The sequence below is a fragment of the Monodon monoceros genome, unplaced genomic scaffold (genome assembly GCF_005190385.1).
Source record: "Monodon monoceros isolate NGI ecotype Baffin Bay Population unplaced genomic scaffold, NGI_Narwhal_1 Super_Scaffold_1, whole genome shotgun sequence".
Classification (NCBI taxonomy): domain Eukaryota; kingdom Metazoa; phylum Chordata; class Mammalia; order Artiodactyla; family Monodontidae; genus Monodon; species Monodon monoceros.
In genome coordinates, this window is record NW_021703765.1 from 67426114 (window position 1) to 67449124 (window position 23011).

Here is a 23011-nt window from a genome sequence, read left to right on the forward strand (position 1 = left end):
CCAGCAAAGAAGACATACTGATTGCCAAGAGGCACATGAAAAGATGCTCCACGTCGCTAATTATTAGAGAAACACAAATCAAAACTATAATGGGGTACCACCTCACAGCGGTCAGAATGGCCATCATCAAAAAGTCTACAAATGGGCTTCCCTGGTGGCACAGTGGTTGAGAGTCCACCTGCCAATGCAGGGGACACGGGTTCGTGCGCCAGTCCGGGAAGATCCCACATGCTGCGGAGCGGCTGGGCCCGTGAGCCATGGCCGCTGAGCCTGCGCGTCCAGAGCCTGTGCTCCGCAGCGGGGGAGGCCACGGCAGTGAGAGGCCCGAGTACCGCAAAAAATAATAATAATAAAAAAATAAGTCTACAAATAACAAATGCTGGAGAGTGTGGAGAAAAGGGAACCCTCCTACACTGTTGGTGGGAATGTAAATTAGTACAGCCACTATGGAAAACAGTACAGAGGTTCCTTAAAAAACTAAGAATAGAGTCACCATATGATCCAGCAATCCCACTCCCTGAGCATACATACCCGGAGAAAATTCTAATTCAAAAAGATACATGCAGAACCATTTACAATAGCCAAGACATGGAAGCAACCTAAATGTCTACCAACAGATGAATGGATAAACATGTGGAATACATACACACACACACACACACACACACACACACACACACCATGGAATATTACTCAGCCATAAAAAAGAATGAGATAATGCTATTTGCAGCAACATGGATGGACCTAGAAATGACCATACAAAGTGAAGTCAGTCAGACAGAGAAAGAAAAATACCATATGATATCACTTATATGTGGAATCTAAAAAAATGGTACAAATGAACTAATTTACAAAACAGAAATAGACTCTTAAAGTCCAGCCAGAACTTTAGGGCTGAAGGGTTTAGGGCTCAGAACTGCAGCTCTGGTGTCTTGACATGGTTAAGAAATTAATAATTTAATCCACTGAGTTCCAAAATATTCAAATACCCATTCTGTACCAGATGATTTGCAAATATTATTTCTAATCCTCCCCTAAATCTTTAAAGATGGTAACAGTACCGACCAGAATAGCCAAAGTTTACTGAGAGCATCCTATGAGCCAGGCACTATTTGGAGTTTCTGTATCTATAAACTCAGTTAATTATTACAACAACCCCAAGGCACAGACATTGTTATGACTCTCCCCATTTTATATCGGTGCAAATGAAGCACAGAACTGCTGGGTATCTCGCTGGGTAACCTGTCAAGCTCGTTAGTGGGAGAGATAGGATTCAAATCCAAGTGGTCCGAGTCCACTGTTAATCACCGCACCATACAGCCATTTTACAGATAATGAAACTGAGGCTCAGGGGAAGGTCTCTTGTGAAAGGTCCCACAAGAAGGAAGTGGCTGAGTTCTGATTTGAGTCTTTGCCTCCAAAGTCAATCCAATTCAATTTTGACCCAACCATCAGTAAGAGTCTGAAAAGAATTCCACATGGAATTCCACCTCTGGCAGAAACCAGCTGTCTTTGAAGGCATCTGTATTTATCTTCAGCTCTCAGAAGATGGCAGGAAAGTGATGAAGAAGTGACTTGAATTTGAAACTGGAGGCCGGGATCCACTGTGTTACCTTGGGTGAATCAATTCATGTCTCTGGACTTCACTTTTTCCTGCCTGCTACGTATACGGACTGGACCAAGACCCCACTCTTAAGCTGAGATGTGGCTGGTGGCTGGTCAATGACATTCCTACACCGAGGAGGTACCCACACTTTGAAATAAGATTGTTTTCTCAACTTAGATGCTGTTGACGTTTTGGGCTGGGTAATTCTTTGTGGTGGGGCTGTCCTGTGCCCTGTAGGATGTTGGGCAGCATCCCTGGCCTCTGCCCACTAGATGCCAGTAGCACTCCTCTTCCCCTGTTGTGACAACCAAAGATGTCTCTAGAAATTGCTTTTGACAATTGTCCCCTGGGGAGCAGATTCACCCCTGGTTGAGAATCACGTGTCTAAGGTTTAAACAATTCTGATGGCAATCCGTGTGATTTCAACCTGTTCTCTCCCAGGAATTCAAGTGACTTGGACTGATGGTCTTATAGACATAATCACAAACCTACCCTCATTTTTATCTTCCTCCCATTTCCCCCCTCTCTTTAAGTATAGGAAAAAATGTACATTTTTAGAGCACATTTGTGCGAAACGCTCAAAATCAGGTTTCTTGGTTATTGCTATGAATCATTTGTAATATACTCTACAGTAGTGGAGCAGTGAAACTGAGTGGTAATTAGCAACCAATGTTAACTGAGCACTTATTATATACCAGACACACTGTTGTGAGCGTCTATATTGATGGTTGGCATGATCATTCTTTCTGATGAGGACACCGGCTTTGGCTTATTCAAAGTCACGCAGCTGGCAAGTGGCAGGGCTGAGATGCAAACCTGACCTGCTGGATTTGAAGTCCTGTGCACTTAACGGTTCTGCTATAATGAAGGGCCCTTCTCCTGCCCAAATTCCCTGGGCTATCGTGAATTGCTCTGAGCTATTGCTTCCTCAGAGACAGGAATTTTTAAATGAAGAAGGGCACCCAGCTAGAGCCTGGCATGCTGGCCGAGGTGAGACCGCTGGGGATGACTCATCAATGGAAACTTTTACTGTGGCCACCATCTGGCCATGTGGGTTCTATCCAGGTCAGGAAATCTCCACATCTCGTATTTGTGGTGTTCTGGGGGCAGGGCTGTGAAGGGCCAGGGCCTCCTGAGGAATCCGTACATGCCTCTCTGGAGAGCCACCCATAAAACCCTCGCTGTCTTTGACAGAGCCTCATTACTTTTCATGCTGTGGTTTATGTCTTCTGGATGGGACCCCCAGCAGCCATCTACCATGCCGCCACCAAAGAAGGGAAGCTGCAACAAAGCCACGAAACTCAATAAAGACTGCATTAGTACTGCTAACAAGGACGATGACAGTAATAGTAACAAATACTGTCATTTTTTGAGCCTGCTGGGCCCAAGGGATACAAGAACCAATTGGATACATTCCTAGCAAGCAAGGTATGTGTTTGAGTCTCTGAACATATAAACAGATCATTTCGACAAGCTGCAGCAAGTGCTGTGTAGCTATAGGAGCCATGGGAGTGCAGATGAGAGAAACATCCTAGCCTAGGCAGTCAGGGAGGCCCTTCTGGAGGAGGTGATACTGTGGATCCATTGTTATTTCTTTCATAGACTTGTTTCTCCTCCCCCATCTTCAATATACCCCATGATCCCTGTCAATGCAGACTGTGTCTGTTTACATATTGCTGCATTTTTGCCATATTTTCAGGACCTAACACCATTGTTCCCAAACTATACACCATGATGCCCCCGGGTGCCACCATGAACTCACAGGGGTGCTGTGAGATTTTTAAAAAATGTTGAGGAGACACAGTGACATCTTCCAGCCTCATGTGAACTCCTAGCTTGAGAAAGTTCAGTTTTAACATCAGATTGAGCTACATTCTTTTAATTTTTTGGCGCATATAGATTGTAGTTTATTTACTTTTTTTTACCATCTTTATTGGAGTAAAACTGCTTCACAATGGAGCTGCATTCTTTTTGATGATGCCCCATCTTTGCAAAGCTAGGTTTTCTGTGGTTGCTGTGCTAAAAAGCAAGAACTGTGACAAAATCAGTGTGGAACAGGAGATGCAGGTGGCAGAGTCCAGTCTGATGCTAAGAGTTTGAGAAGTCTGGCAGAGCCCAGGAGGCACACACACTCCCGCAGCAGTAGTTGGATTATTACTGTAAATTGTAATTGTAAACAAGCGTTACTTAAGAACGAAATAAAAATTTTACAATCTTTTCTCTCAATTTATGTGCATTACTTTTTCAAGCAGCTCCTAAGTTGTCAGGATACAGCTGCTTATTAAGTGGTTTGGACCTAACTGCTTAATAAATAGAATTGTTAGGTATTCTGGCCTAGGAAATCTACAAAACAATCCTGACACTCCAAAGATACTGTGAGTTGAGAAAGTTTGGGAACCTCTGTCCTAGCATGCACCTGCACATAAGAGGACTTGTTAAATGACCGAATTACATCCAACAAACCTGCGTGGTAGGAAGTAGTAATCCGTTTTCATAGATGGGGGCCCTAGGTCCAGAGAGGGCAAGCTACTGGTCCAAGGTCACACAGCAGAACTGGAGGTGGGTCTGACAGCAAATTTCAGACTCTTCCCTCTACCTACGCCTGACCTGTCTGTTCTTGAAGTGGCCTGGGGTAAACGGACCAGGAGTGCAAAGACATGGCTTTGAGTCCCAGCTGGACTGAACGATGGCGTTGGCAAGTGACTGTGAACAGAGGCTGCAGATGTCCAGAGCTTATACGATTTGCTTGTTGGTGGAAAGTCTTGGTCAACAGTAGAGCCCCAGAGCTTCACCTGGGAACCAGGGCTGCAGAGTACGAGGTAGGAAGAAGACACTTTGGGGGTTAGGCAGGCTTTAGCTGGAATCCTGGGTTTTTCCCTTCCCTGCTGAGTGACCTCAGGAAAGCTTCTAACCCTCTCTGGGCCTTCTCTGCCTGCTTTTAAGTGGAAATGCAAACCATTCATGCAGTTTTGTGAGGGTTAAACGTGTAAATGTTGGGAAAGGGCTGGGCACAGCCAAGGTGCTCATCAAATCAGTGCTGTTTCCTTGGTTCAGCAGAAGAAACATTTTAAAGCTGTTTTATTGGACTTCCCTGGTGGCACCGTGGTTAAGAATCTGCCTGCCAATGCAGGGGACACGGGTTCGAGCCCTGGTCCGGGAAGATCCCACGTGCCGCGGAGCAACTAAGCCATGTGCCACAACTACTGAGCCTGCGCTCTAGAGCTCACTAGCCACAACTACTGAGACCGCGTGTCACAACTACTGAAGCCCACTTGGCTACAGCCCGTGCTCCGCAACAAGAGAAGCCACTGCAATGAGAAGCCCACGCACCGCAACGAAGAGTAGCCCCTGCTCGCCACAACTAGAGAAAGCCTGCATGCAGCAACAAAGACCCAACGCAGCCAAAACTAAATAAATAAATAAATTTTAAAAAATAAATAAATAAAGCTGTTTTATGTCCAATAACCTTGTTAAAAATACTCTCAGGGGCTTCCCTTCTGGCGCACTGGTTCAGAGTATGCCTGCCGATGCAGGGCACACGGGTTCGTGCCCCGGTCTGGGAAGATCCCACATGCCGCGGAGCGGCTGGGCCCGTGAGCCATGGCCGCTGAGCCTGAGCGTCCGGAGCCTGTGCTCCGCAACAGGAGAGGCCACCACAGTGAGAGGCCCGCGTACCACAAAAAAAACAAAAACAAACAAACAAACAAAAAATACTCTCGGAACCCAGATACAACAGCCCCCTCAATCTGGGCACCTTGCTGCTAGAATCTGACTGTCCTCCTGCCTCGTGTGTCATCTCCCGTCGGCCTCACCTGCCTGGATCAATGCTGGAACCCCATGCTGGGTTCTCCTGGCATGTGGGAGGAGGATGGCGTGTCTCCTGACACCCAGCTTGACTCATGAACTCATTAGCATGGGTGTCAGGGACAGCTTCTCACCAGAGCTCTGCAGATCTTGGGGAAAGGCGGCGGCCCCGGAGGGACCGGGGCTGCTTCTCGGAAACCCAGCAGGTGCCGCAGCCCAGAGGGTCTTTGGAGGCTGTGCCTCATTAGTGAGGTGCCTTTTCTTTCTTTTAAAAAAATATTTCCACCTTTCAGTATTTTAAAGGGGAAATGGGAGTTGTATTTGCTTCCTGGGCTGCTGTAACAAAGTGCCACAAACAGGGGTCGTAGGACAAGAGTCATTCCTTGTCTCATAGCTCTGGAGGCTAGAAGCCTGAATTCAAGGAGGCAGCAGGGCCCTGCTCCCTCTGAAACCTCCGGAAGGAGGAGGCTTCCCTGCCTCTCCCTAGCTTCTGGTGGTCTCTGGCAATTCTTGGCATCCTTGACTTGCAGGTACAACACTCCCGTCACTGCCTCTGTCATCACACGATGCTCTCCCTATGTCTGTGTCTCCATGTGAGTCCGAATTTCCCTCTTCTTGCAAGGACACCAGTCACTGGATTAACGCACACCGTAATCTGGTATGACCTCATCTTAACTTGATTATATCTGCAAAGACCCTATTTCCCCAAACCTCATGGTTACAGGCACTGGGGGTTAGGACTTCGACATTGTTTTTTGGGGGGACACAAGCCCCAAACAGGAACCAACCAGTCAGTGTCAGAACTTGGCCCAAAGGTCTGGGGACTGGGAAGGGATGTGGTGGTGGCTAAGGGGTTAGGACCATAGACTACAATTTCACTGGGACAGCCCTGTGTGAGTTTGCACCCTGCCACCCATGGTGAAATGATGGTGGCGCCAGGCTGGTGGAAGGGATGCTGGCCTTGGAGATCAGAGCCCTAAATCTGAATCCTACCTCTGCCCACAAAGAAGTTTTGTGACCTTAGTCATACTTCCCTTTGAGAATCAATTTCTTTTACATACCCCCCTCCACACACACATTTATATATGTGTGTGTGCACATATATACATTCACACACACAAAAATATATATATATAATCTAGTTAGCAATGTACTTTACACATGATAACTACTGTTATCTGTATTTTCCTCTGAGCTTTAGTTTCCTTAATGTATACGTGCATGCATATACACACATACTGTACACATATATACATATATGTTCACAAATACATATAACATGCTTAGCAAAATGTCTTACGCAGTCGATAGATAACAGCTATTTTTATTATCTGTAAAATGAGGGCAGCTGTGTTTTATCTCAAGGTTATCCTCAATTGCATTTTATCTCCCAGATTCCCTTCAGCTCTGAAGTTCTAGGACTCAGACTAAATTCTAGGACTAGGGCAGATGGGAACACAGGGTTGTGTGGTCCAAGATTCCCTGTTACTTGTGCAAACAGAATAATAAAGTCTCTCCTTTTCTGTGCAGAGCTTTTTTTTTTTTTTTGCAGTACGCGGGCCTCTCACTGTTGTGGCCTCTCCCTCTGCGGAGCACAGGCTCCCAGGCGCGCAGGCTCAGCGGCCATGGCTCACGGGCCCAGCCGCTCCGCGGCATGTGGGATCCTCCCGGACCGGGGCACCAACCCATGTCCCCTGCATCGGCAGGCATACTCTCAACCACTGCGCCACCAGGGAAGCCCTGTGCAGAGCTTTTCATTGTGATGAATTCCCACTTGTCTATATTTGCTTTTGTTGCCTGTGCCTTTGGTGTCATATCCGTGAAATCATTGCCAAGACCAATGTCAGGGAGCTTTTCCCCTATGTTTTCTTCTAGAATTTTTACGTTTCAGGTCTTACATTTAAGTCTTTAACCATTTTGAGTTGATTTTTGTGTATGGTGTCAGATAAGGGTTCAATTTCAAAGAAAACAATCAGAAAAATCTTCAGTGTACTGAATGAGAGAACGTATTTGCAAACCATGTATCTGTTAAGGGGTTAATTTCCAAAATACGTAAGGAATTCCTACAACTCAATAGCCGACAAACAAATAACCCAATTAAAAAATGGGCAAAGGGGGCTTCCCTGGTGGCGCAGTGGTTGAGAGTCCGCCTGCTGATGCAGGGGACACGGGTTCGTGCCCTGGTCTGGGAAGATCCCACATGCCGCGGAGCGGCTGGGCCTGTGAGCCATGGCCGCTAAGCCTGCGCGTCCGGAGCCTGTGCTCCACAACAGGAGAGGCCACAACAGTGAGAGTCCCGCGTACAGCAAAAAAAAAAAAAAAAAAAAAAGGCAAAGAACTTGAATAGACATTTCTCCAAAGAAGATATACAAATGGCCAACATGTACACGAAAGATGCTCAACGTCATGGTCATCAGGGAAATGCTAATCAAAACTACAATAAGATATCACCTCACACATGGTAGGATGGCTATTATCAAAGAAACAAAAGGCAGCAGGAGTTAGTGAGGGCATGAAGAAGAGGGAACCCTTGGTGGGAATGCAAAATGGTGCAGCCGCTATGGAAAACAGTGTGAAGGTTCCTCAAACAATTAAAGATAGAACAAGCATTATGATCCAGCAGTCCCTCTTCTGGGTATTTACCCAAAATAAGTGAAATCAGGATCTTAAAGAGATTTTAGCACCGCTGTGTTCATTGCAGCACTATTTCCACTAGTCAAGATGTGGAAACAAACATCACTGATGGATGAATGGATACAGTAAACGTGGTATATACATACAATGGAATATCATTCAGCTTTGAAAAAGAAGGAAATTCTGCCATATGTGACAACATGGATGGACCTTGAGGACATTATGCTGAGTGAAATAAGCCCATCACAAAAGGACAAATACTGTCTGGTTCTACTTATAGGATACATCTTAAATAGTCAAATTCAGGGACTTCCCTGGTGGTCCAGTGGGTAAGACTCCACACTCCCAATGCAGGGGCCTGGGTTCGATCCCTGGTCAGGGAACTAGATCCCACATGCATGACGCAACTAAGAGTCCACATGCCTCAACTAAGAATCCACATGCTGCAATTAAGAAGTCCACAGACTGCAACTAAGAGTCTGAATGCCACAACTAAGAGTTCGCGTGCCACAACTAAGAAGTCTGTATGCCGCAACTAAGAACCCACATGAAACAACTAAGAGCCCGCATGCTGCAACAAAGATCGTGTGTGCCACAACTAAGACCCAGCGCAGCCTAAATAAATAAATATTTTTTAAAAAATGGAAATTTATTTTAAAAAATAGTCAAATTCTTACCATATGATCCAGCAATGCCACTCCTGGGCATATATCTGGACAAAACTATAATCCAAAAAGATATATGCGCCCTTATGTTCATAGCAGCACTATTCACAACAACCAAGACATGGAAACAACCTAAATGTCCATCGACAGATAAATGGATAAAGAAGATGTGGTACATATATACAGTGGAATACTACTCAGCCATAAAACAGAATAAAATAATGCCATTTGGAGCAACATAGATGCAACTAGAGATTATCATGCAAAGTGAAGTAAGTCAGAAAGAGAAAGACAAATACCATATGATATCATGTATATGTGGAATCTAAAATATGACACAAATGAACCTATCTGGGAAACAGAAACAGACTCATGGACATAGAGAACAGACTGGTGGTTGTCAAGGGGGTTGGGGGAGGGATGGGGTGGGAGGCTGGGGTCAGTAGATGTAGACTTTTATATATGGAGTGGATAAGCAGCAAGGTCCTACTGGATGGCACAGAGAACCATGTTCAATAGCCTATGAAAAACCATAATGGAAAAGAGTATAAAAAAAAAGGCTGTATATATATGTATAACTGAATCACTTTGCTGTAGAGCAGTAATTAACTCAACATTGGAAATCAACTATGCTTCAATAAAAAAATCTTATAAAAAAAGGTCAAATTCATAGAACCAGAGAGTGAAATGGTGGCTGCCTGGGGCTGGAGGAAGGGGAAATGGGGAAATTGCTTATCAACAGGCATAAAGTTCCCATTATGCAAGGTAAGTAACTTCTAAAGATCTGCTGTACAACACCATGCCTTTGAGTTAATGATACTCTATTATACACTTAAAGATTTGCTAAAAGGGTCCATTTCATGTTTTGTTCTTACCACACCTTCCCCCTTTTTGAGAAGAGAAAATGGGAACCCAGAAACATAAATCTTCCTCTAATAAAGGAATCAGATGTCAATTAAGGAAAATCTATGAAGTAGATGATGTGCACTTAAATTTTTCATTTATTTGGGTCTGTGTGATAAATCCCTTTTGTGGGCTGAGAAAGCTGAATTCATGGACTACCACAGGGGACCCTGGCCTTGGCTGCCTCATGAATAGAAAGAGAGGAAGGTCTCCCCAGAGTTTGAATTTGACCATGCTCTGTTCTTTATCAGAAGCAACGAACATCTCTGTTATTAATTAATTATGTGAATGTGAATTAATGCATGTGACTGCTCAGAACGGTGCCTGGCATACAATAAGTGCTCAATAAGTACAGGCATACCTTGTTTTATTGCACGTTGCTTTACTGCGCTTCACAATTACTGTGGGTTTTTTTTTTTACAAATTGAAGGTTTGTGGTAACCCTGCGCGGTCAGATGAGGGTTAGCATTTTTTTTGCAATAAAGTCTTTTAAAATTAAGGTACATACTTTTTTGTTTTAGACGTAATGCTATAGCACACTTAATAGATTACAGTATAGGCTAAACGTAACTTTTATATACACTGGGAAACCCAAAATTTTGCTTTATTGCAATATTTTCTTTTATTGTGTTGGTCTGGAACTGAACCCACAGTATCTCTGAGGTCTGCCTGTATCTGTTTATCCAATGGAAAAGGACAAGGATTTTCTTGCTTTCCAATTGTCTTCCAAACAGTGGATGCTTTTGTCCATCTAAATGGCAGGGCTGCTTGTTTGTGGCCATGAAAAAACTCCACAAAGCCTGTTTTGATACTTGTGAGAAGTGACAAAACACAGCTACTTCAGGAGAGAGCCACGTCCTTAAGTTACACTGTTCATCACATAAGATGTAGTTTACAATAAACATAAACATGCAATAAACATCTATTCTTTTGTTGTTGTTTAAAGTCTGATTCCCCAGCACTATCGAGACCTCGGTGCAGCTCTGGGACCTTGGGCTGTCTGTGCCCTTAATGGATCTCTTCAAAACACACTCATAAAATAGCAGTGCAGCTGACATCTCTAAACCCCAGATATTGTGTGAGGCTTTGTTCCTTCTGCAGAGCCTCAAGCTTTTCTTAAGCAATAGGTCCGATCCCTGTCAGCACATCAGAAACCTTGGGCAGCTTTTGAAACTCACGCTACACCTGAGACCAATTGTATCCGAATCTCCAGGGCGTTTTAAAACATCCTAGATGATTCCCATGTACCATCGAGGCTGAGACCCCGCCCCCACCCAAGATCCCTGCTCTCCACCTCCTCTGCCTGGTGAGAATATGCAGTTACTCTTCCTTTCTCAGAGTGACTTTGGAAGACTTTTTTTGAGTTTTTATGGTAGAGAACCCCCCAAAGTGTTTTTTTAACCAAACATTTGCTTTGATGGCCCCACAGAGGAGGTCAAAGAGAGTCTGAATCACTCTATCTACTGCCCTGCGGACGGCTCCATTTTAATCACTTAGAGTCACGCAGGCCTGGGTTTGCCTCTGGCCTCCTTCTTAACTAATTAGCTGTGTGACCTGGGGCAATGATTTCACCTCTTTGAACCTTAGTATCCTCTTCGGAAGATGGAGACAGTACTGCCATGCTCACGAAGCTACCCAAGGAAGAAGAGAGGGAAATCTGGTAAAGGACTCAGCACAGTGCCTGATAAACTTACCATAAGTGTTAGAGTAGCCATGCCCTCAATCCCTGGTAGCTATTGTTGGGGGACAGTGATAATAAACGCTCCCAAAGTGGGTACCGCCTCCTAGCAGCCCAGCCCTCCACCGCGAATAAGAAGAAGCCAACCCCCAGATGCATCCCGGAGGCTCAAGCCAATAACGAGGACTCACAAACACAGTGGGGCAGGCGAGAGGTCCAGATGGGCGTGCCGGTTTCACGGCTGTAGCAGGTCAGGAGGGAGCTCCCTTCCAGCACGAAGCCCGTGTTGCAGGTGTACTGGATGGTGGTGCCCACCAGCAGCACGGGGTCCGAAATCAAGCGGGTCGAGTGGTCTACTTCCCCGGGATCGGTGCAGTACATAACTACACGAGATGAAACCAAACCAGGTGGGTGTTAGGGCCTGATGACCACTGGTTTGCTGAGAACTACAGAATGATCTAGAACATTTCCTCACTTAGTTCTTTCCCTGTTTGAAAGACACTGCATGCGGCTGGAGAACAGGCCAGGACAAAAGAGACTTGAATTTAATTTCACTTTTAGGAATTTGCCCAAAGAAATGTTTGCATCAGGGCCCAAAGACCCCTATACAAGGCTGCACATTGCACATAATATTATATTTGTAATGGTTAAAAAGCAATCCTTTAACAGAAGAGGAGTTAAATATCATGCAGCAACCATTCCATGAAATCCTGACCAACCACTAATGAGAACAAAGAGCTCTTTCTTACTGCTTTCTTTGTGGTACTTAACTATAGGAAAATAAGCGTCCATTACATTCTTTCATTCGTTCACTCATTCATTTATTTGGTCTCACCGTGTCGCTTGTGGGATCTTAGTTCCCCGACCAGGGATTGAATCCCGGGCCCAGGGCAGTGAAAGCGCGGAGTACTAACCACCGGACGGCCAGGGAAGTCCTAAGTGTCCATTACTTTTAAGTTAAAAAGTCAATATAGATAAAAGGAAAATAATAAACCAATTAAAAAGGAATGAAGTATGGAAAAGAGAGAAACTGGGTTTTAAATTGACAACTGTAATGTAAATTTTACACTGTGACTCATGATACACTATTGTTAATATTTATGCAGAAAGGAAACATCTTAAGACTAAATAAAACCTATTTCTCATTGTGCTGCAAAAATAAAAATAAAAAGGAATGAAGTAGATCACATGTGTGATATGAAAAGATGTCTATTTCTGAGTTGAAGAAAAAAGCTGTTGCAAGGCAGTTTCTAGAAATTGATGCCTATTATGGTAAAGGATCTGCAGCTATTTCTATATGTGTAGCCATATATATCTCAACATACACAATACACACACACACACATATTTACGTACGTGTGTAACAGACACATACAAACATATGCAATTGGAATAAAACAGAATAAACTTTTGAGAGCAGATCATAAGGGATTTTCAGTTTCTACCTCATTATTTTACTACCACTTGATTACCGTATTTGTTACTGGCACAATTTTAAGATATAGTTATATATTTACATCTTTTAATGTCAAGAGTGGAGCTTAACCAATGAAAGGTGGCTATAACATTCAGGGACTTCTAGGTGGGACCCCATTGTTCTAGGAGGTTCTTCTGCTCTCATTTCACTAGAAGAGAAGCGCTTTGGTGGGTCTGTGTCTTGAATGCAGAGTGAGCGTGGCACCCAGCCTGGGAACATAAACACGCAGGCACACAACAGGCCCAATACACATTTATTTGCTCTACTTTGGGCCTTTTCTTGGCAAAAATTGAGGCATGGGAGGGGATCCCCCCATAGAGAGCTAGTTATGTCCCCTCCGAGCCTTTAAAAATGTTTAAAAAATAATAATGATGATGTAGATCGCATTGGTGGACTCGTGATGGATCTCTCTTAATTGCACATCTCACTGTCCATTTTTATTTTCTATCACAATCCACACACATACACACACCCCACATTCTGTTGCAGAACAAATCGATGTGTTTGTGTAGCTGGTTTTATGGATCTTCAGCGAGTTCTTTCATGTTTCCCACCATTATAATTTTCCTTGATGTCGGAATGTTTATGACAGGAATTGTATGTAGCCCCCCCACGCCCTCCTTCCCTCACAGCCTCTTTCTCTGCTGCACTTAATATTTCTTCTTGGGCAATTGGTGATTTAAGTCATGCTGAACAGATCTACCAAAGTATCACCAAGGATCCAAGGATTCCCAGGAAGAAGGTTGCAGACTAGAGCTTTATGTAGGAGGTGGGAAGCAAATGGATGAGGGGAGAAGCCAAATTTAGCTCCCCCCACCCCGATACTAAGACATCAGGGTAGAAACCATTAGAGGCACTTCCGGTCGCTACCCCTCTTCAAGACGCTAAACTCAGCTATCACTAGACACACTTGGCCTGCACTCAGGCCAGCACTTAGGGCAGCAGGCAGAAGGAACCAGGAGACTGGGCTGGATGCTGTCTGGATAAAGTTAGCTACCTACCAGTGTCTACTTCAATGTAAATGCAAGAGAAAGACCACTGAAGGTTTAGAAACAAGGAGAAGTTTTCTTGTTTCTCTAGATACCTTCACTAAGGCATTGCCAGAAAATTCAAGCTACTTCTTTTAAAAAATTATCATCGATCAAACTATTTCCATTTTGGAAATGTTGAGAAAATAAAACGTGCCTTAAAAAAAAAAAGTTGGCTACCTACCATAGGGGTTTTGAACTGGGGCTCCTAGGGCCAACTTAGATTTGTTTTGCTTGGCTTCTGCAGGTATTTTAACGACTTGAATTTGAATGATGTTTTTACACAGGCTACATATATTCCTGCTGACCACAGTCCACACCATTCCCTAATGTCTCACACTCAGCCTGCTTTACTTATTTCCATTATCTGCCAGGCTTTTGAAACCACCTGAGTCTGAGATCCTTGCCCTTGGGCTACAAAATGACATTGGTGAACAGCACCGGTGTGTTGGTGGAGTAGAAGAGAGGCCAGATCCTACACTGAATAGCTCCTCTGCATCCATGCAAAAAATACCCCATGGGAGGGATTTTCCATCCAATGACCTAAAGGAAAACAACAAGACTACTCTTACTTTTCTCACAAAATGGGGGATCGCTGCTCCAGCTGAGGTCCCACTGGCAGGTGAGGGTGTCGCTCCCCACGATGTCATAGCCGGGGTCACACTGGTAGGTGATTCTGGCTCCCCTCACGAGCTCCGTATGAGAAGTGGTTTTCCAACCATTCTGGATCTCGGGCAAATCTGAGCAGGAGTCGTTCCTTGACACCTCTTTAAAACAAAAACATCATCCTTAGATGGGGAGGTGGCCTTGTTGTTGGGGGTTCCTTTTATGAATGTCAGAGGAAAGAGAAAATAGAAGAAAAAGCCCCCAGAAGTAAGCAACACAACTTCTGAAATCCCTTAACCTGCAAGAACTCTTCCCTAGGGGGATTTTACAATGATTTCTTTTCATTTTGGATGTGGAACCTCCAGCTAAGCCATCAGAGGACTGCAGCCCCAGCTGATATCTTGACTATAACCTCATGACAGGCCCCAAATCAGGACCGCCCAGTATTAACTCCTGAATTCCTGACTCACAGAAACTGTGAGATAGTACATGTTTATTGCTAATTTTGCGGGGCGTCATCTGTTATGTAGCAATAGGTCGCTACCATACTCAGCCTTATCCTAAGAATGTCCATAAATCTATGGGTTTGATAGATTAGGCACATACATTTTTGTAATGCAGACTAAGATAAACACGTAACTATTAAGATAGAAATAATTATTGGCTGCATTCTTCAAATCACATTGCCTACCATCAGTGAACATTAACCACACTCCGGAAAATCTACACACAGCTTATCGTCACAGAATCTTCCTCTGGAATAATTCTGTTTTCCTCCTGCAAACCTTTGTCGCTAAGGTAGCAATCCAAAGCCCACTATTATCACTCTCGCTTCCAAGTGCCCACTGCGCAGAGTTTGAGAAGAGGGCTAATTATGCCATATAATTAATTTGCGGTTCTAATGTGCTTCTGGGGAAAGCAAAGCACCTCCATTGTCTGCAGGAAAGTCATTCTGAGAAACAAGCGATGGCTTTTCCAGGGATTTCATCATGATTTTATTTGGGGGAAGGAGATCTCCTGGGTGTCTGCAAGAAGAAGGGGAGCGGGAAATGGCTTCTAGAATTGCTTGGTGGGGGACAGGAGCCTCTATTTTTAGGCCTTTGAAAAATCAGCCAAGCCCTGGATTTGGGACACAGCTGCAAATGTTCAAACTCTGGATGAAAGAGGAGAAATGGGGGCAAATACTTGATATGTGGTCTGCCTTGTGCCAAATGCTTTGGGACTGAGAAAGGTTTGCTTGTCTGACTTTTCAAGATGAGCCGGCATGGCTATACATTTCCATGGGCCCTCCCATCTCCTCCGTAGCATTCATCACATTTGTCATTCTCAGCGGCTGCCACCGTGCAGCAGAGCCTTGATTCAAACCTTGGCCCCACTGTCTACTAACTGGGTGGTTTTGGCTAAGTCACTTAACCTTCTGTTCTTCAGTTCCCAGACTCTACCCCCAGAGACCCTGATTCAGGAGTCTGCATGTTCACCAAACACCCTAGGCAGAGCTTCTGGAATTATCTGTTCCTATGAACCTTTGTTAACTTTGCTTAGAATGAGAAAACTGGCCCAGGAGTCAGAGAACTTCCCTTCTAATCTTCTTTCTTTATTTTAGAAGCTGTGTGACTCCAGTCATGTCAATAAACGTCTCTGAGCCTCACTGTCCTCAATCAGAGAATGGAGACAAGAATCATGACCCTGTCTATCCCTAGAGGCAAGATGAAAACTAATTAATGTGCAGGATATAAAAATAACACTAAGACAAGTTATATGGATTCATTGATTTGTTTGACTAAGATGTGAGTGCCTACTATGTGCCAGGCACCAGGAATATAGAGATCTGAAGTCATGGTTCCATGCTCACAGTAAAGATCAGCACCACGGTCCAACTTCTGGGCAAAAGAAACACCTAAATGTACTGAATACATACCACCACTTCCCAGTCTTATGCTCATGGCAGACATCACTAATCAACCATAGCAATCTTTCTTTGAATCAAGCTGAAACCTCCCAATCCTTCTCAACACAACATTCCAGGGAGCCACTGTCATTTGATTGGAGTTGACCTACAATGTGGAACTTTTTATTATCCTGGGATTAGAGGAATAAACATACAAGTGACCAATATCTCTTTGAAAAACACTGCTTACTTATCTCTGCTTTTTAATTCCCTTCCCTCCCATGCACTTGACCACAGACAACAGCAAAACATAAGAAGCAGTGAGAAGAATGGGTCTTTGCTTCTGTCTGTGCAAAGGAGAATCATGGGAAGTCAGAACCATGTAAGCCCAGTGTTCCTATGGAAGGTTCTGACAGCAGCCAGAGCGGATAAGCCTCGGCCACTTTCCAGAGCTGGGGTCAGGCCTTGAGATCAGTGTAGGAGCTTTAGTATTCTCTAGATGAGGGGCTTCCCTGGTGGCGCAGTGGTTAAGAATCCACCTGCCAATGCAGGGGACACGGGTTTGAGCCCGGGTCCAGGAAGATCCCATGTGCCGCAAAGCAATTAAGCCTGTGTGCCATAGCTACTGAGCTTGCGCTCTAGAGCCCACAAGCCACAACTACTGAAGCCCGTGTGCCTAGAGCCCGTGCTCCAGCACGAGAGAAGCCACCACAGTGAGAAGCCCGCGCACTGCAACAAAGAGTAGCCCCCGCTTGCCGCAAGTAGAGAAAGCCCGTACGCAGCAACGAAGACCCAACGCAGCCGAAAAAGAAAAAACGAATTCTCTAGATGACAACAGAAACCCCTAACCCTTCCATCTGATCCCTCTACTGGATGGGAGTTGCATCTGTGTCTTGTTAAATCTAGACCCAGGGTAGCAAATACCTCTCCCATGCCCATGACAGACATCACTAATCAATCACGGCATTCTTTTCCACTGACTTCAGGCATGGCCTCCTCTGAAAACAACATGGTCTTCAACCTAGGTAGTCATGGGCAATTGACTGACATCAACATTGACATACAAAGGCCCACTTCCCTTTTCTGTGAAATTAACCTGTGTTTCTTTAAGAGAAATAAGAAAAAAGTTGAGCAGTTCTCTCTTTTTGTGTTACCCATATTAGCCAGGCTGTGTACCCCTGGGAAGCACTCTCTGAAATCCTGTGCTCATCAGCGTATGATCCTGAAATTGTCTGTTAATGGGACTCTTCCATTTTCACTAACTGGCTCAAGGGCAGGGAGAGAATTCTATTCATTCCTGTATCCTGATGCCTAGGACAGGGCCTAGCATGAAAGTTTGTGAACCAGACTCTCTGGAAAATGGAGATAATGCGTTTGAAGATGAAATAAAATAATATATGTAAGAGTGCTTGCCAACCGCAAATTGTCACACGAGTCTAAGTTTCAGCTTCAATGAACGAGAGCACTCCTCTTCAAAATATTGCCAAACTGAACAATGGCCAGGCTTTCTGGTCAACCTTGGGCAGCCTTGGATAGAGTCATATTTCTTCCATCAAGCTGAATGCAGTTTTGCAAGACTGACTCGGGCACCAGAGGAGACAAATGAGCAAAACTATGACCTCATCTTCCAGTAGGGAGGGAGGCGGGGAGGAAAGGTCTAAGGAGACAGACTGAAGCCAAGTCACCAGAAACTTTCCCTCCAAAGGCAGCTGACTCTGGAGGGCACGTCGCCTGGACAGCCTCTGCCCAGGGCATCACCCAGTAAAGAACGCATGGAAAGTGGCAGCAGTAACACCCTGAAAATACCCAGCATCACCATCAAGGGTAAAAAGGCCCCTGAGTAACATAAAAAAAAAAGATCAATACTTGTGATTGCTTCTCCGAGAGGTACCTGCAGAGCAGAGCGGGGATGGGAAGTGTCCACCAGCCGGAAATAAAAAAAAAAAGCAAGGGACTTATTTTCATATGCATGAGGCTCCTTGAGATGGCCAATGGTCAGGGAACTAGCTTGTATTCTGGAGGCAGTAGGAGATACAAAGAGAACACTTTGTATTAGCTAGAGATGGGCAAATCTTCAAGCCAAGGGGAAGAACCAAAGACACGGAATCGTGCTCAAGCCAGAGGGACTTTGGTGGTGGCAGAGAGGCTTGGCAGGATCAGTCCTCCTTTTCCCGGTTCCATCTTGGAAATCAAGATGTCAACCTCTTCCCTGGGGGGTGCAAACAAGTCCCCTAACTGCTGGCTGAATCCTGCCCATTGAAATCCTCAGGAGGCAAGCACCCACCATCCTGGATGCCAAAAGAAGTTAGGTCTTCTCTACCTCTTTGCGTCTCCCAGGTTCTCTGCTATTGCCAAAAATATTGGGGGTAGAGAAACCCTAAGAGCTGGGAGCCAGGAAGCCTGGGTGTGAGCCTCAGGTCCGCCCCTGATGATCAAGTCCCTCATCCTTGGTGGTCCAGGGCTTCTTGTGCTGTGACGAGACAGGGCTGGACCAGACACTCTGTCAGTTCAAGTCCCTTCCAGGGCTGGGATCAGTGGGACTTCACAGTGTTCTGGTCCCGTGACTGCTGGCGAGGACAGCAGCTTGGACTAGGGTGATGGACGTGGATAGATGGAGAAGAGTACTTGGATCTGAGATATATTGTGGCAGTAGAGTTGAGAGGATGGACTGGATACAGGGGAAGCAGCCTGAGAAACCAGGAGAGTTGTGGTCCCGCCTCCTGGGCTGGGCAGACAGCAGGAGCAGTGAGAGGTGGTGAGGGAAGGGAGGCAAAGAGGTCGCTCTGTTCTGTCCGTGCTAAACCTGAGCTGCCAGTGAGACATGCAAGAGCGCAGTGAGCAGGGAGCTGGAGAGATCTGGAGTTCATGGGAGAGGTCAAGGCTGTAGGTACAAACTAGGGGTCAATGGAATACAGATAAAACCATGGGCCTGGATGACAGCACACAGATAGAAGGCAGGACAGGGTCCAGGATGGGACCCTCCAAGGTTTAGAGCTTGAGCAGAGGAGGGGGATGGAGCCAGGAATGAATAAGAGGGAGTTTCAGAGTGAGGAGTGAGGAGGGAAGGGTGTGGGTGGATGAAATAATTAAGAAGGGGGTACTGGATGCTCACGTGTGAACTTAGTTTGAACTTTATAGCAGGATTTTTTTTAAAGATGATGGGAAGAGAAAAGGTTTGGAAGACACACTGAGCAGCAAGAAAGAATATAAAGTACGGGAGAAGAGTATGGAGGTTCCTTAAAAAACTAAAAATAGAGCTATCATATGATCCAGTAATACCACTCCTGGGCATATATCTGGAGAAAACCATAATTCGAAAAGATACGTGCACCCCAACACCAATAGCAGCACTATTTACAATAGCCAAGATGTGGAAGCAACCTAAATGTCCATCAAGAGAGGAATGGATAGGGCTTCCCTGGTGGCGCAGTGGTTGAGAGTCCGCCTGCCAATGCAGGGCACACGGGTTCGTGCCCCGGTCCGGGAAGATCCCACGTGCCGCAGAGCAGCTGGGCCCATGAGCCCAGCTGCTGAGCCTGTGTGTCCGGAGCCTGTGCTCCACAACGGGAGAGGCCACGACAGTGAGAGGCCGCGTACAGCAAAAAAAAAAAAGAGAGAGGAATGGATAAAGAAGATGTGGTACCTATATACAATGGAATATCACTCAGCCATAAAGAAGAATGAAATAATGCCATTTGCAGCAACATGGATGGACCTAGAGACTGTCATATGGAATGAAGTAAGTCAGACACAGAAAGACATATACCACATGATGTTGCTTATATGTGGAATCTAAAAAAAGGGTACAAATGAACTTATCTACAAAACAGAAATAGAGTTACAGATGTAGGAAACAAACTTATGGTTACCAGGGCGGGAGTGGGGAAGGGATAAATTGGAGATTGGGATTGACATATACACACTACTATATATAAAATTGATAACTAATAAGGACCTACTATATATCACAGGGAATTTTACTCAGTGCTCTGTAATGGCCTATATGGGAAAGGAATCTAAAAAAGAGTGGATATATGTATATGTGTAACTAATTCACTTTGCTGTACACCTGAAACTAATATAACATTGTAAATCAACTATACTCCAATAAAAATTTAAAAAAATAAAGTATGGGACGTAGGAGAGAAAGGGCTGTCTTGGTTGGATGGGGCTGCAGGAGAAGAAGAGTCCTTAGGGGAGAGCCAAGCTTCAGTTCAGGCAAGATGGCGTAGGTAATGCTTTGAGAAATTGCAAATGTGGAAGAGTGTGTTGATGACATAATGACATAAAGTCACAGCTGACTGCAAATGAAAAATCACGAATCTTAAAGTTATGAGACGTTATCTACTAAGTCCTGATGTCAACCCTGTGGAGGAGGTATCACTATTTCCATTTTACAGATGACAAAAAAGAGGCTCGGAGAGGTTAAGTGACTTGCCCAAGGTCACACAGTCATCAATGATAATCCTAAGATTTGAACCCTTGTCCTTCCGACTAGAGAGACCAACCTCTTAAAAAAAAGACGTATATTTACCGTGTCAATATATTAAAAAACTCATGTAGCACAACCCTCCCCAAAAGACATATCTAGAAGAAATTGTCTTAACTTGCACCTAAACCCAAGGAGAAAAAGTGACTGGCTAGAATACTTACCTATGTAGTTCATGATGAATCCCTGGCCCTTCCCAAAGATGAGCCCGGCAGGGTCTGAGTGGAACTGGATGGTTAGGTCCGGCGTGGACGAGTACAGCTTCTGGGGTCCGCTGTTTCCAAGGTACTGCCCCAAGATGTGGGGCATGACCTCATCACCGTCGTAGATGGTCAGGATGTCGCTGTTGCTTAGGTTCAGGCTTGGGGGGCAGAGAGAAGAGGAGGGGTCTTGTGAAGCCAAGTTAACAGGCATTCAACAAGCCTTTGATTTCTTTTTTCAAGCAACACTCATTTCCTTGAGATATACTATGCGTCAGATCCCAAGCTAGGAACTGGGGGTGAGGAAGGCATTGACTGAACCTGTGAACAGGATGTGCTGATCCTTCTAAAAGCATCGCACACAGATCTGTGGATGGATTGGGCCTTTGAAGACTCATTCATGAAACGACCTTCCCAGCATGGAGCTCACTGCAGAGTCAAGTGCTGCATTGTCTGCAGAATTGCCTTCAATACCTCTGTCATTAACAACTTTTTTTCCTGGGTGAAACTAAGTGCTGGGCATTGAGCCACCTGCTGGGGGTGTGACATGGGTCTCCCATTTTTCTGTGATGCAGAGCAAGCTGACTTCTTGCTAATGATAACTTGCATTCTTATACAAGGTGAAATGATCCTTCCACTTATCGTTGGCAAATTCCTCAAAATCAACCAGCTAATCTATTACGTTTAGGGGACGGAACATAGAATGGGATGGAGGCACTTATTCATGAAATATGCTCCAACCTGCCATCACTATTCATAGCATCAGAGGATGACACATTTTTAAAGACCCAAACACAATAGAGTACCTTGACACTAAATATTTGGACAGCGATGGACAGTTAATAATACAGAAAGCACTTCAGTACGGCAAAGAAACCTGTGCTATGTTAGGTGTGCTGGATAAAATTGATCTGTGATTGTAGGAACGCCAGACAGTTCAACTTCGGCTGCATCAATCACGGACAGATATTAACTTACGCCTCTTTCCTTCCTTTCTCCTTCTCCGCTTCTTTCTTCCCTTTTTCTCTTATGTCTTTCTCCTTTACTTGTATCCCCTCCCTAATATTTCCAAGCACCTACTATGTGCCAGGCACCGTGCTGTACTCAGAGGACACGAGGAGTCACAGAGCAGAGGTCTGTTTAGACGAGAAAGCCAGGGATTGTGGTAGGAGTTACAGTCAAGGTAGGTACAGAGAAGTGTGTCTAACTCAGGTGGGGGGCATCAGAGAGGCCTCCCTGGAGGAAGTGATCCTCAAGAAAGAGAAGGGGACCACTAGGCAGATAAACAGGAGGTGGGGGGGAGAGGGCAGTGCCTGAGGCAGAGGGAAGAAGAAAGAGGGGTCACAACTCCTGAAGGAACTTGCCTGGTGGTCAGTGTGCCCGGCTCTGGGTATAGACATGGAAGCAGGAGTCAGACCATGAAGGGTTTAGAGAGACAAGTTTAGGTCACTTGGATGTCATCTTGCTGGGGATGGGAGACAGTAAAGGATTTTAAACAGGAGCATCCTGACTGAGCAATTCACTGCCAGAGGAGAGGTGTCCCCACCTCCCCACGCCCCTGCTTCATCCACTGCCCAAGGGCGGTGTTTGCTGCCACTCCAGGAGCAGGGAGGAGATGTGGAAACCACCCATGTTGTTGGTGCTTCAAGTAGTAAGAACAAAGCAACAGAAACACAAGGCACACTGCTGAAGGTCTCTTTCCAGAGGACAGGGGACATATTTTATCTACCATAATTCCTCATGTCAAGTTGTCCCAACAGGTGGCTTAGGGAGATTCTAACTGTCCCCATAACCTCCATCAGCTTCCCCGGCACCACCCCCAAACATCCTCTCCTAACAAAAGCTATGCGCTTGCTTTGCACACAGGGCTTCCAGACTAAGCTCCGAGACTCCACCTACTCCCCGCCAGTTTACAACCAGGCGACAGCCTCTAAACCCCTATTACATTGACATTCTGGAGTCGCCACCTTCTCTTGCACACAGTAGGTGCTCAATAAATGCTGTGCTATGAAAGAGTCTGCTGGAGACCCTAT

The 23011-nt window shown here is 45.2% G+C and overlaps 1 protein-coding gene across 1 annotated transcript in view; it reads right to left on the reverse strand.

The window, feature by feature from the left end:
• SEZ6L (seizure related 6 homolog like) overlaps positions 1 to 23011 on the reverse strand; it is a 200142-nt gene that overhangs the window by 15531 nt on the left and 161600 nt on the right. The window contains exons 10-12 of the mRNA XM_029216623.1: positions 20943 to 21139; positions 14368 to 14562; positions 11482 to 11673 (exon numbers count right to left, since the gene is read on the reverse strand). Of these exons, the coding sequence (XP_029072456.1) occupies positions 11482 to 11673; positions 14368 to 14562; positions 20943 to 21139 (584 nt within the window). The remainder of the gene's footprint in view (positions 1 to 11481; positions 11674 to 14367; positions 14563 to 20942; positions 21140 to 23011) is intronic.